This window comes from Lathamus discolor, chromosome 1, assembly GCF_037157495.1.
Source record: "Lathamus discolor isolate bLatDis1 chromosome 1, bLatDis1.hap1, whole genome shotgun sequence".
Lineage (NCBI taxonomy): Eukaryota > Metazoa > Chordata > Aves > Psittaciformes > Psittacidae > Lathamus > Lathamus discolor.
In genome coordinates this window covers 31,243,920-31,256,980 of record NC_088884.1, presented here as the reverse complement: position 1 = coordinate 31,256,980, position 13,061 = coordinate 31,243,920, and the positions used below count along the sequence as shown (strand labels likewise).

At 47.6% G+C, this 13,061-nt stretch overlaps 2 protein-coding genes across 3 annotated transcripts in view; one reads left to right on the top strand and one right to left on the bottom strand.

Annotated features, from left to right (window-relative positions):
- Positions 1-7,161, bottom strand: part of PHTF2 (putative homeodomain transcription factor 2) — a 68,956-nt gene extending 61,795 nt beyond the window's left edge. For both annotated transcript variants that reach the window (XM_065666985.1, XM_065667003.1), the window contains exon 1: positions 7,056-7,161. The gene's annotated coding sequence lies outside the window, so the exon portion shown is untranslated. The remainder of the gene's footprint in view (positions 1-7,055) is intronic.
- A 480-nt stretch (positions 7,162-7,641) lies between these two features.
- On the top strand, positions 7,642-11,692 carry TMEM60 (transmembrane protein 60). The gene is made up of 2 exons (XM_065666881.1): positions 7,642-7,792; positions 11,033-11,692. Exon 2 carries the CDS (start codon positions 11,075-11,077, stop codon positions 11,477-11,479), a length of 405 nt encoding a protein of 134 aa, XP_065522953.1. The 5' UTR covers positions 7,642-7,792; positions 11,033-11,074; the 3' UTR covers positions 11,480-11,692.
- The last annotated feature ends 1,369 nt before the right edge of the window (positions 11,693-13,061 follow it).

Genomic DNA, 13,061 nt, shown 5'->3' with positions numbered 1-13,061 from the left:
GCCCAGAGAAGCTGTGAATGCTCCATCCCTGGTGGTGTTCAAGGCCAGGCTGGATGGAACCTTAGGTGACATGGTTTAGTGTGAGGCGTCCCTGCCCACTGCAGGGGGGTTGGAACTAGATGATCTTAAGGTCCTTTCCAACCCTAACTATTCTATGATTCTATATTCCATTAGTCCAACTTACAATGAGAAATCCCTGAATGTATCTGCTCTTAGAACCATAACAGGTTTATTAAAGAACAGATCTCCAAGTCCTGTGTTTTTCACTTATACCTATATTCACCTAAACAAATACTCAAACCACCCAAATATATTGGCCACCTTGAAATGAAATGTTACGCTCCTTCTGTCCTCCTTGTGATTCTAAATACAACAGTAATTTCCTGCAACAATAAATCTCGCTCACTGAAAATACCAACTTGGTGTTTAGGAAGACATGTTTATCTGTCACCAGGCAATACGCTGCAGAGTTGTGGCTTCTCGATGAGTACAGTCAGGAAGTTGAAAACCACTCCTAAATGACCAAGTTTGCATCATGTTCTGCAAATAGTTATCCAGAAACTTGCTGGAGCAGCTGAGGCATGAAGCGGCTGAGCTGTCAGAAAGAGCTGCAGTCTCTTATAACAGCCATGTATCTGTAACAGCAGAGTAGCAAACACTGAGCCTGTGCTTGTCACAAAGTCCCTGGAGTGATCCAAACAAGGAGCTGCAGAGTAACAAGCCTTACATGTGTATCTGGCAAGATCCGCAAAGCAATCATTAAAAATAGAACACCATTATACCTGCAAGACTATCTGATAGGGTCTAATCAGCAGGTTCTGCAAAGGAAGATCATGTCTTGGTATATCAGTATTTCTGAACATGTCAAACTAACTGATAAACAAGAGCAAGTGATAAAACATACGTGGACTTTCAAAGAGCCTTTGGAAAGAGGTCAGATTTCTAAATAGACTGCTGTTCATGAAAAGCAAACACTGCCACAGATCAAAAACCAGCCAGAAAATTGAACAAAATTAGGTCAATGCTCTTCACTGCAGTAGGCTAACTGGATAATAAAGATTAATAGCATCCAGTCTGAATAAAACGGTCTATTTATTGCCTTCTCAGGTGCCTAGAAGTTCTTTGGATCACAACCCTTGCCTGATAGCTCCTATATGCAGTGCCTGCCCAAGGCAAAGTGCACACAGACCCCCCTTCTCCTTCACACAGAAACATCCTAATCCCGAAACTAAACTCAGACTAAGTCTTCCTAGCCTGCTTTCATGTTCCACCAGCTTTCACATACCTGACTATCCTGCAGTGACAAGAGGCAGGCATCTGAGGTCTCATGCAGTGTACACATGCCCTAGTGGCTAGCTCTTTCTGGAGGTTTGACATTAAAGCCACTCAGGATGAGAGTACCCACAAATCACAGCTTTCCAAGTATGCTGACCATTAGACTTCTACGAGAAAGATGAACACAGACACTCATCTCCACATTGCTTCATCAGGCACTGACAGATAATGTTAGCTTCTAAAGAAACAGAGATGCCCTGCATTGCTGGAGATCTTAAGAGGGAACTTCCAGCAGAAGAAATCACTCACAGGGACACCGAAGGTCCACACAGAGCCAATGGAGATCAGGGTGGCCTAGTGAGGCTTCACAACTGTTTTAACCACTCTAAACCGGTATTGCCACAGTCCACCCTCCTTCTCTGTCACCAGCTTCCATCCCTCTTTACCAGCATTGGAGCCCATTGCACAGGAGACAGCTTCAAGGAACCAATTGCCATTACAAAGTAAATGAGCAGTTGCCACCTGAATTAGCTCCACAGACCTGTTAACCACAGAATAAGGTGACCACAAATGCTACTGCCAGTAGTGAGCCAGGTCTGACCAAAGCCAGCCTGAACACTCTGGATGTCTGCCTGCCTTCTGAAGTACCATTAACAGAGTACCATTAATATCTGGACTAATTAAGACTGTTTCCCCTTTTCCTCCCCATATTTAAATCAATAGCCTAGTTTTTAAGAAGTACTGCCCAAATTAAGTCCTTACATGGAGTGAACAGAGCCCTGCCCTGTTACTCCAAACTTCTGTAAATAGGTCCAGCAGCGCTCACAATACTTACAGAGAACAAAACCCAAAGTAGTAACATTTCCAGGTGACAGCCTTACATTAGCAAAGCTTAAAAACCTGGATCCACTTTAACAATGAATAGGCAACATAAATAGAATTTGGCACCAATAATGCCAATGATATTGGGGGAGGGTGTTGAACTTTAAAAGCTTTAAAAACAGGTATCTCAAATGCAGAAAGGAAATTTGGCGGTTTAGTGAGCTCTTCCTTTCCATATGCTACAGTCAGAAGAGCACAGAGACACCTGAATCTCAGTGGAATGAAGGAAAACCCCGCAGTACAGCTCTGTGGATCGGTTGTGCAATCTGACCTGAAATGCATGCATTTTATTTGAAGCAGAATATTCAACTACTGGGGAGGTGTAGGTGTTCTGAGAAGGGCTATGAATTATCAATCACTTGAAATACTCTCCTGCTGAGACAGGCAAGTATTGAACAGAAAAATAAGGGACGATAAATAAGATTTTAAGATACATACAGAAAATATAGCCAAGAAAACAACAGCTTCCAATAATACAGGGAACTTCATTCATTACAAAGCTCAGAGGCTAGCAAAGCCAAGCCTTTAACAGAGAAATGTTACGTTAGAACACATAATTAGACTGTTAAACTCAGTACCACAGGAAGTCACTGAAGCCAAGATTTTACTGGGATTCAAAAAGAAAGCAGCCATTTAAGCACAAACAATAAGAAGTAAAACAAAATAAACACACAGCTGAGGGAATCTCAAGCTTCAGGACCAAGGTGCAAGAAAACACCCAAAGGGATCACGGGGCTGTATGCGACCACACAAATACTCTACCTAACCCAACCCCACAATGGCCAGTAGCTAACACCAAGGAAGGAGTATGAGCAACACAGCAAGCATAGAACAATCTGTCCCTTAGACAGCTGAACACGAAGAGCATTTAGCTGCCAGGCTGGCATCTGCCAACCACCTAACCCCCAAAAGCATCTGGCGCTGGCCAACTTCCAAACGCAAGGCTTGCCTGGCTTGGTATTCGATGCTATATTGCTTTAATTTCTTCTCACGCTTCCCAGTTGTACTTTGGTTTTTTAAGAACAAGAACCACAAATGTATTTGCAAATAGGATTTCCATCCAGTGCTTGGACTCATTCCAGGAAGCCATCTAGTCTCTCTGGAGTACATCAACCAAGACCACCTCAAATGAACAAAGAATTAAATACCGAGCACTACACGTCTCACTTAAAGAGTATTCCCAGCAGAAGGGAATTTGGAAAAAATCCCCTTTACACATGTAAATTAAGAAACAAGAGCTCCACGAACTCCCTCATATCCTCCCCTCAACTAATGAAAAATAAAGCACAAACATAACCTGTGTTTCTAAGTGTCTTGACAACATAACTCTACACATGGATACATGTTTGCTGTAAATCTGAGATGGAACTGGACCACACAGATGACTTCCAATGACCCCTTTCAACCTAAATTATTCTATGACTACCTGTACAGCATACTCAGACATTACACAGTAATACATTACAGCCTAATTGCTATTAACTCCTTTCTCCCTATAGGCACTTTATTAAGCAATTTGTGTTCTCCCTACAAATTTGAATACAATTTCTTCAAGTGGTTAACAGTTTCCTCTGGACCCAGCAAGAAGGACCTTGACGAATAATAGCACACTACACTCAGGAGAGAAAACATGGTATTGAAAGCTTTCAAAGTCTTTTCTTTTTCACACCACTACATACCTTAAGAGTAAGTAGTGCTCAGCTGTCCTTGAACAGTCAGAAGGAGCAGCACCTCTGCCAGAGGTATCCCGAAAGACTTGTGTTTCCTTCCCAAAACATAAAAACATTACAGAAAGAACAGGCCTACCTTGTTCCGTGGGCAGAAGCAATTAAGTCTGTCTGCTCCTACCAGTGGGCCGTGGCTCCCTGTTGTCCTTCTCTGCCTCACCCAACATTACTTTCCTGCCCCTGACCTGTCTCACCAACAGCCCCAGTCGTTTGGCTGGGCCCATAGCAGCACACACCATAGCACAGCTCAGAGCTCTACACACACTAGCCAGCAGTTCCTCTCTTCCTGACTAAAGAAGGGACACGAATGTAACTGCCTTTCTTCAGGTGGGATTATTATTTTGGGTCACTACCTGTCAAGTTTCATAATAATTTCTCACTGTGTAGGTATCTAATGTCTTTCAGTTGCCATTAAACTTGGTTTTGCCATCTGACTGACTTTCTAAAGAAGTTACTCAAAGGAGAAGACAGACAAAGAAAGTAATGGAAGGAGCTTCATGCCCGTAGTAAGCCTGGCTAAAAATTCACGTAAACTGTTGGGTGATGGTGTTCCATGGAGTGTGGTGTTTATTATGAGAACTTCCTCGCAGCCAAAACAACCCCACCCTGTGACTGTCATCACTCTCACTCACAAGGGTCCTGAGGAAAGGGGGGGGGGGGGGGGGGGGAAGAAGAGTTGGTTTTACTTCTTAACCAAATTTCCGCTATAAACAAGTAGAACACATGACATTTAGAAACAGTCTGGGAAGGCAGTGTACGTAACCTCGGGAAAGAAGTGATGTCCCTGCTTTCCAGTGACCCCTGCCAGCTGCGACAGGAACAGCATTGCTCAACACCAAGAGCCTCTCCAGCCCTCACTGTCTGGTTCACGGCCCCCAACAACGTTACCTGGAGATCTCCTTAATGCCCCTATGCCCCCCTGCGAATACATCATCAATACCCCGTTTCCTATTCCAAAGCCTATCCCACGGGATTCTGAGTTCTCCCAGAACTCACACCAGTATTCAGCAGCTATGGGTACAGCTGAGACCAACTTTTTGAGACAAGCGCAGCTAACTCTGCTTTGGAAGAATTCCAGTACTACCGGAATACTTGAAATGCTCCATGGAGTTCCCAGCAATTACTGACAATTTATTTGCATGTCACATTCCACACAATACAAGAGGAAGAAAGAAAATCTACTACAAGCATTGAATTAGACTAACTAGGTTCCCAAATTCTTTTTCAGATGACTCAGGCTCGTGTTATATCCTTTATAGTATTTATATCCAGAAGAAAAACATACACTGGCAGCAAAACATAGCAACAGAAAATCCAACTGCACAAACATTCCACTTCAAACAGGCATCAGGATCTCAAACACACCGGTTCCAAGCATTGCTCTCAACCTTCACCTTCAGAAATGAAAATCGCCTGTAAATAGTGTAAAGTAGGACTCTGGGGAAAAAACACTAAAATCCGACCTTTGAAGCTGTATGAAGAAGAACGATGTGTGCGTAGACATCGGTTCATAAACACCTTGCTGGAACAAAAATGAGGCTTCTGAGAAAAGGATTATCCCTTCCAGAGAGTCACAAATAAAAGGGCAAATCAAAGAAGATCACAAAAACCTTCAGAGCTCCAGAAATAGCCAAATGCATGCAGCTATTTATAACCCAGAGACTTATTCCCAGAACACTTTCAGCCTCTAACCCCAGGAAAACAAAATGCCTCCTGCCAAGCACTAATGTATAGAACAGAAATATACCCTTCTGCCACTTCGTGACGGCTCTAAGTGCAGCTAAAGATATTAGGATTCACTTACTGGGATTAACAGGTTATTTCAAGTGATGGACTTCTCCCTGATAAAGCAGAATCCACCATCTGTTTAACAGCACTGGCAGAAAGATGTACATGGGGAAACTGTTGATGACACACTGCATTTAGTCCCACTCCTATTAGGGAACTTGTGTCAAAACTGTAAAACCAGCGTTTTCCGCAGGAATGTTTCATCACAAAGAATTTCAGATCGTTAATTACAGTGCTTTCAACAAGTCAGGTTTTCCAATTAATTACTTTTTCCAGTTAATTATATGGCAGATGGATAAGGCACTGGCAAATTTGGAACAAGAGGAAGAGTCATGCTGCTGAGTCTTGCAAGTGATCGACGACACGTAAAAGCAGTGAAAGACAAAATACCAAGCACAGAGCTTGAGAATGTGCACTAAAACTCGCTGAGTCCAACACACCTGAGCCACATGCACTTTAGGGGATAGGAATGAAAACAGAGGTAAAAGAAGCAAACATCTGGATAGTTCGACTACTGCATAATCATTTTTCCCCTCCGCTGCCTCCTTTGTTACTCATGGAAAGAGCAGCAAATAAAACACTGGGGAAATGACCATGACAGAAGAAACTAGCCTAACGTTCAGGTACCCAAACTAAGGACAGCACATAAGCTGCAGACAGGTTGTCACTGACTCGGGGTGGACAGGGGAAAAAGATGGGATAAGGGCTAAGGAAGAAAGCACCAAAAGCAGATGTGTGAAACAGAATCAGGAGACGAGGTCAAAGATGAAGGTGAAGATGCCGAAATTTAGGACCTTTAAAGTAAAGGCGAAAAAGCGTTCTGTCACCTCACACAGGCGCTGAACCAGCTCGAGATGCACCAGAGCAACTTCACACGCAAAAGGTGCGCTGCAGCAGCACAAGCCCGCCGTGGCAAGGAGCACCCACACGCACGGCACGGGCCAGCAGCCCGGCGCCTACCGCCACAACGAGCCCAGCAACCAGCGGGCCGCTGACCGAGGGCCCCCGGGACCCGCGGCGACCCCGCGGCAGCTCCCGCCGGAGGGCACCCGGCGCAAGGAGGCCGCGGGCCTCCCGCCCTTCCCTCGGCCAGGCTGCCCCCGGGGGGCGGGAGGCCCCGGCGCGGCGGCGGCAGGGCCGGCAGCGGAGCCGCTCTCGCCGCCCGAGGGGCGAGGGGAGCCGCGGCGGAGCGCGCTCCACCACCCCTCGATGCGCGCTCGGCCCCGCCGGCCGCCCCCTGCCAGCCCCCGAACGGCGGCCACCGGCACCGCCACCGGCACCGCCACCGCCACCGCCACCAGCACCGGCGCCTCCGCCTCACCCCGGCCGCCTCCCAGCCCCTGCCCCGCTCCCGCCGCCAACCCTCCCCCCTCCGCTCCTTACCGGCCGCCCGGTGCCGCGGGGGAGCGGGGCAGCGCGAGCCGCACACAACGGCGGCGAGGGCAGCGCGAGGCGGCGGCGGGAGCGCGCGAGGCAACAGCTGGGCGGGGAGGGGGGGGGAGAGGGGGCGGGGGAGTGGGGCGGGAGGAGGAGGAAGATGAAGGGAACGCGCGCGCCCGCGCGGCGGCAGCAGCAGCAACAGCGCGCCACCCGCGAGGGTGCGCGCCACCGAGCAGGGGGCGGGGCCACGAGCAGGCCGGCAGCCAATAGGGCGCTGTTGGCCTCGCGGAGGTGGGGTCGAGACCTGACTGACGGCAGCGATGTCCAATAGAAGGGGGAGGGAGGCGGGGCTCTGCTGTTGCTAGACTGGGGCGGGGCTGTTGTGACTAGCAGCCCGCTGCGCGAATTGGCGGCAAAGGGACGCGGAGCGGCGGGCCCAGGCGCCGTTCGCCGTGAGGGGCTGCCGGGCCTTGACGGGCGTCACCGCTACCGAATAGCTGTGGGGGGCGGGGATTACTGTGAGCGACGTCACCGCTACCCAATGGCTCCCGGGCGCGGTATGACGTACGTCCCCACCGCCCAATCAGAGCCCCGGGGCTGCTGGGGAGGAAGGCGGGCGGCTTCCTGAGGCGGAGCGGATCGAGGTGTCCCGGCCGCCGCTCACCTGCCCTGGCGCTGCGTACCCGGCCGGGGGGGGAATGCGCCGAGACCCTGCGCGGCACGCGGCGGCGGGCCAGGCGGTAGGTGGCGGCGGGGGGCGGCGAGGGGGCTCCGCCTCGGGTTCCCGTACCGCGACCTTGCTCCCGAGGCAGCAGGGCCTCCGCCATGGCGGCGGAGGGGGCTCGGGAGAAAGGCGGCTCGGCCGAGGAGGCAGCCGAGGATGGGCGGCCGGGCCGGCAAGGAGGGCCGGAGTGCGGTGCGGAGGAGGCCGGGCGGCGTAGGGTCAGCCGTGGGGCTGAGGAAGGGCGGGGGAGGCGGCGGTCCCGGCCCGGCCTGGCTTTATCCCGCAGCAGCTCGAGCCCCGCGGGGCCAGCCTGGCTCACCGAGCCGCTGCCCGGGGCAAGGAACACCCCCAGCTGCGGCAGACGCGGGTGGCCGAGGGCAGCGACCGGGCGGCCCCGGCTGGATCGGGCAGTGCCGGCTTCGGAGCACCGCGAGGGGCTGCTGAGCGGCTGCCGGTGGCTTTGCTTGGCCAGGCACCCGCCGCTGGTTCGCCCGTTTCCTCCTCGGTTCTTCCGGCTAGTTCATGAGTGATTGGGAGGGGTTTGTTTGCTTGTTTGTTTGTTCAGTTAAATATATCACTCAGAGTCTCTGTCTCACGTAAGAGCAGTAAAACAGTACTCCGGTCAACGCGATGTTGTAGTGTGAGTTTATGTACACTTTTAAATCTGCATACACTAATACGTAGTTCAACTAAGAATGCACCAGTTGCGAGGAGGACTTGTGAACACCTAACCTGTGTTCACATCAAACTAGTTGAAATGTAGTTTTAAAACGGAGATGTTTCTTTCTAGGTGTTAAATTACTCATACCTGCTGAATGGGTCTTACAGTGGCATTTAAGCTAAAGTCCTATTTAATTTGGTTTCAGTATAATATAATTTTTCTGAACTTTGTTAGCGATGTTCAAGTATTAAATTCCTATATCTGTTTTATCACTAATACTGAGCTGAATGTCATGTGTGCAAGTTTCTCTCTTTGTTCCCCCCCCCCCACACACACACACCCTTCTAAACAGGCTAGGGTTAGCTATCATCATATTCTCATTATGTAGATCACCCGGCCAAGGTCAGTAATGCTGCTTAGATAGTGTTTCTCATTACTGAAAACTTTCACATCCTACTAATTACATGAGTCCTGTGAGGAGTTGAGAAGGGTTTTATTTTTACAGTCTACCTTTCACATTTCCGTAATTGTTTTAACATAAGAGATAGTTCAGGCTTGTACCATATTTACATCCTTTTCCTAGCATTAACTATCTTGTGATAGCTGACCTTTAGCTGAGAGTCTGCTGATAACCTCCTTTCCTAAGGAGATTGCGAAGTGCTCCACGTAATGGAGCCCTTTGTCACTGTCAGATGTATCCGCAGCTGTCAGCCTTTAAAATTTGGTACTTTCCTTTAGTTGGACTGTAAGATCTCAAGAGTACGCTTAGATGTTCTTGAGGTTTTCATCCAAGAAAAGCCACTAAAATTGAGTGGAGCCTTGCAATGCTGCCCAGTCCTTCAGTTCCATCTCTTAATTAGGTCAGAGAAAGGCAGCAGAACATCCCATGCCAGATTTTCTGTCTGTGTGTCCTAAAAGTGGTTCTGAACACCTGGGAAACACAAAAATCTTCTCAACAAGCGGGCAACCTTCAAATTGAGTCACCCCATCCAATACACCTTCAGTAGCCTTCTATTTGCTCCACGGACAGCTGATAGCAACTTCTTTGTATCTGATAACCTGATACTTCCAATGGTGTTGAATTCCATTTTTCCTTTCAGGCTGGATTTTCCAGGATGTTTCTTTGGTATCCCCTTTCTCCAGGTTGCTCACAAGAGATTCTCCTTGTGCTCTCTGTAGCAATGATTTCTACAAGTAGTTTTCAGAAATGCTGTCATGAAAGGAGTGTTGAAGCTGTTACAGATCACTGCTTTCTCCCCTTTAGCTGCAGACTTGGACATGGGAATATTGGGAATGTTTTCACAATACTGGCAGCGCTTCAGACAGGTCATGGTAGTTGCTCCGTAACCCTCTGCACTATCGGCTGGTTTGGGTGTGTTTCTCTCATGGGAGCAGAGCAATGCTATCTAAACCTCCTCCAGTTTTCTGTCTCCTTGACAGTTATCTCTTACACATGAGTGTCAGTGCAAAGACTCACCCCTTCCCTGACTCTCTGTGCCATTCAGCCAGTAACTGGCATCCACCAGCCCCTTTGGTGATATGCACAAGAATGGAAACAGCAAAAACCCTTTTTTAAACCTAGCTTGCTCTGCGTCACAATGTCAGCCCCTAAGACACGGGAAGGGATTACTGACAGTAACTCCAGTTTAGTTTATTTTAGGCTAAACTGGGATCTTTTCCTTAAGAGAAATTCCCAGACTGAAGAAAAACATAGGTCTGTTGAACTGTGTATCAGCAGACAGATTTATACTGCAGGGTTTTAGTAGTGTACGAAGTTGCTAGCCCCAGCTCTAACATAGCAGGTCATCTCCTGACCAGTTCAGCCAACACCTTTTGCTTCCTTCCTGGTTCCAGTGCTTATCTGAGCACAGTCGGTTCAACTTGCTACTCTCACGAACAACTAACCCAGGTGGAAAAAAAAAAAGGTGCTAATAGATTTCTTCCGTCTCGTTTTTCTTCCATCATGCCTACCTAGAAACGTACATATACTGCCAAGCCGATGAGCTGGAATAGTTTTCCTGTTAGCCAGCGTTTGTATGCTTCAGATACCTGCCGGAAGGCAAGCATGATCCATAGCTGTTGGTAGTTTAAGATTGGTGCTTGACTGGAAGGGGTCACTGCAGCTCTGCAGGCTAGGGGGTGCTCTAGATGGCTTGTTACTTGGGCTTGTTAGTTGGTTTATGCTTCACTGTGATGGTTTTGTTACAGAGAGAGAATTGTTAGGTTTATCTGCAAGCATTAACTTGATATGAGTGCTTCAGTACTGGAGGGAAATGGACCTACACATATTCTGAGCCTACAGAAACCCCTGTATGAGTTTGACTGCTAGTTTAGGATTAAAGCATTGTTTCACAGAACAGGTGAAGGGAGTTTTACACAGCTGCCTTAGGGCACTTAAACTGAGTGGTGGACAGGACCAAAACAGAGTGCTTCCCTGGGAATGGGAGTTCTGAAAGAAATGCTGGGAAGCAGCATGTAGGTAAGGTTAGAAGGAGTGGGAAAACAGTAACAAGAACCTAAGTCTCCTTTAAGGAATATGCCTGATGGTTGTGTGGTGCCATCTTTTGGTGCATCCCTCCTCTTCTGTTTTGTTAGGTTGTTGCTGACAGTGAAAGACTTCCTCTCAAAGCTGTTTAAATGAGAATGTCCCTGGCCCAAAGAGTACTACTGACATGGCTTTTTACGTTACTCTTCCTGATCATGCTGGTGCTAAAGCTGGATGAGAAAGCGCCATGGAACTGGTTCCTCATCTTTATTCCAGTCTGGATATTCGATACCATCCTTCTAGTTATGCTCATTGTGAAAATGGCTGGACGTTGCAAGTCTGGCTTCGACCCTCGCAACGGCTCCCAGAACATCAAGAAGAAAGCCTGGTACCTCATTGCAATGCTGCTCAAACTGGCCTTCTGCCTCGCCCTCTGCGCTAAACTGCAGCGATTCACCACCATGAAACTGGCCTATGTGTTCATCCCTCTGTGGGCCCTGCTCATAGGGGGTATGGTTGAACTTGGATATAATATCTTCTATGTACGAAGAGACTAAACTGTACTGTGTGGGTTTAACACTGATGCTGGTACCAGGCTACTGGGTTATTACAGTTTTGCCACAAACTTGGTCTCCAAATTAGAAAGCCAAGTAAGAAATCGGCCAGGCTGGAGACTTTAAACTGAAGACTGAATCTAGACTGGTTCCGTTTTTTTTTATTGTAAAACTGTCACATATGCTCTTGTAAATAAAAGTATTTGTTCAACATAAGATGTTCTGATACAGTTATTCTTGTTATTGGTTATATGAAGTAAGATACAAGCTCTTCATGTGTAGGTAGATCTTCTCAAAGGAACCACAGCTGCTCTACCCCAGAGTATTTGGCACATTGGGTAATCCTTGAGAAGAGGACTTCAGTTTGCTACTACATAAGGTGTCACTCAAGAAATAACCAATTAATAATTTCCATAAGGTGGTAAATTTGCTTTAGGGATCAGTAACAGCTGGTAGCTGCCAAATAAGAACAGAAAGGGAATTATGTGGCTCAGCATTTATTTCTTGACAGTGAGAATCCACTACTACTCTGAAAGACTAAAAATAAGCACTTTTTAAGCTGCTGAAATAGACAACAACCAGTCTGTTGACCTGGGAGAAAAGTCAGTCATGAACTGTGCCAGCAGGAGGGAGGGAGGCAGTGGTGATTGTGTTTCCGAGGGAGAAATCCCCAGTGCTGCAAGAGAAAGGAGTTGCAGGTGAGTTCAGTGATGCCTCTGCACCCACAGGAAGGGGTACTGCAGCAAGGAAGATGGTTTTAATGGTCTCATACTGAATCTCTGTGGTGAAGCCTTTGGTTTTCTGGAGTACTGGCAAACTTGGGTGTGAGTAAATGAGCTTTTCTAAATTACAAATGCCATGAATGGAACCAGGAGCATATTCTGTGGACTGAGAGCGCTGTTCCAGGAGCTGTGAGAACACCAAATTCAGATGTAAAGGTTGCCTAGGACATACGAACATGCCTGCTTCTCATACTGATCCATTTACAGCTCCCAGGTACGCAAGAATGTCTAGTGAATGAAAAGAGCCCAGGAAAAACAATGTGAGGTAACTGGAGGTGACCAGATCAAAGTGTCACCAATAAAATAGTCATTATGTACATTCAACTAACTTGTCTGTAAAAAATAACAAACAACAAAACCAGCTTCCTGTTCAGTCACACAGATGGGACACAAATAAAGGGGAACCGCATTGTCAGATTGCTGAGAGGGCTTTAGCCGGGGAACCAGTCTGCTGCTCCAGGCTAAGGCAATGGCGCTAAATCAGAACGTCAGCTCACAAAAGGTCTTCAGAAAGAATTTCACAATTGCTCCAGATCGATGACTGCCCCACTGTGCTAAAAGAGAAGTCAAGGAATGAAAGCAGTCTGTAGCTGTTGTTAAAATAATTGCAAAATATTTATAACCCCTTTATTATAGTAAAACTAATGCATCACCTTTAAACAAATCCATGTATCAGCCCCAGTTTATAAACATGCTGTGATTCATGGGGAGCTGAAACTACCCTTTAGAAATCTCTTTTCCCTTCAGTGCCTGTCGGGAAGTTGGTTTTGGGGTGGTATATCTGTGCCCTACTTCATTCTGAA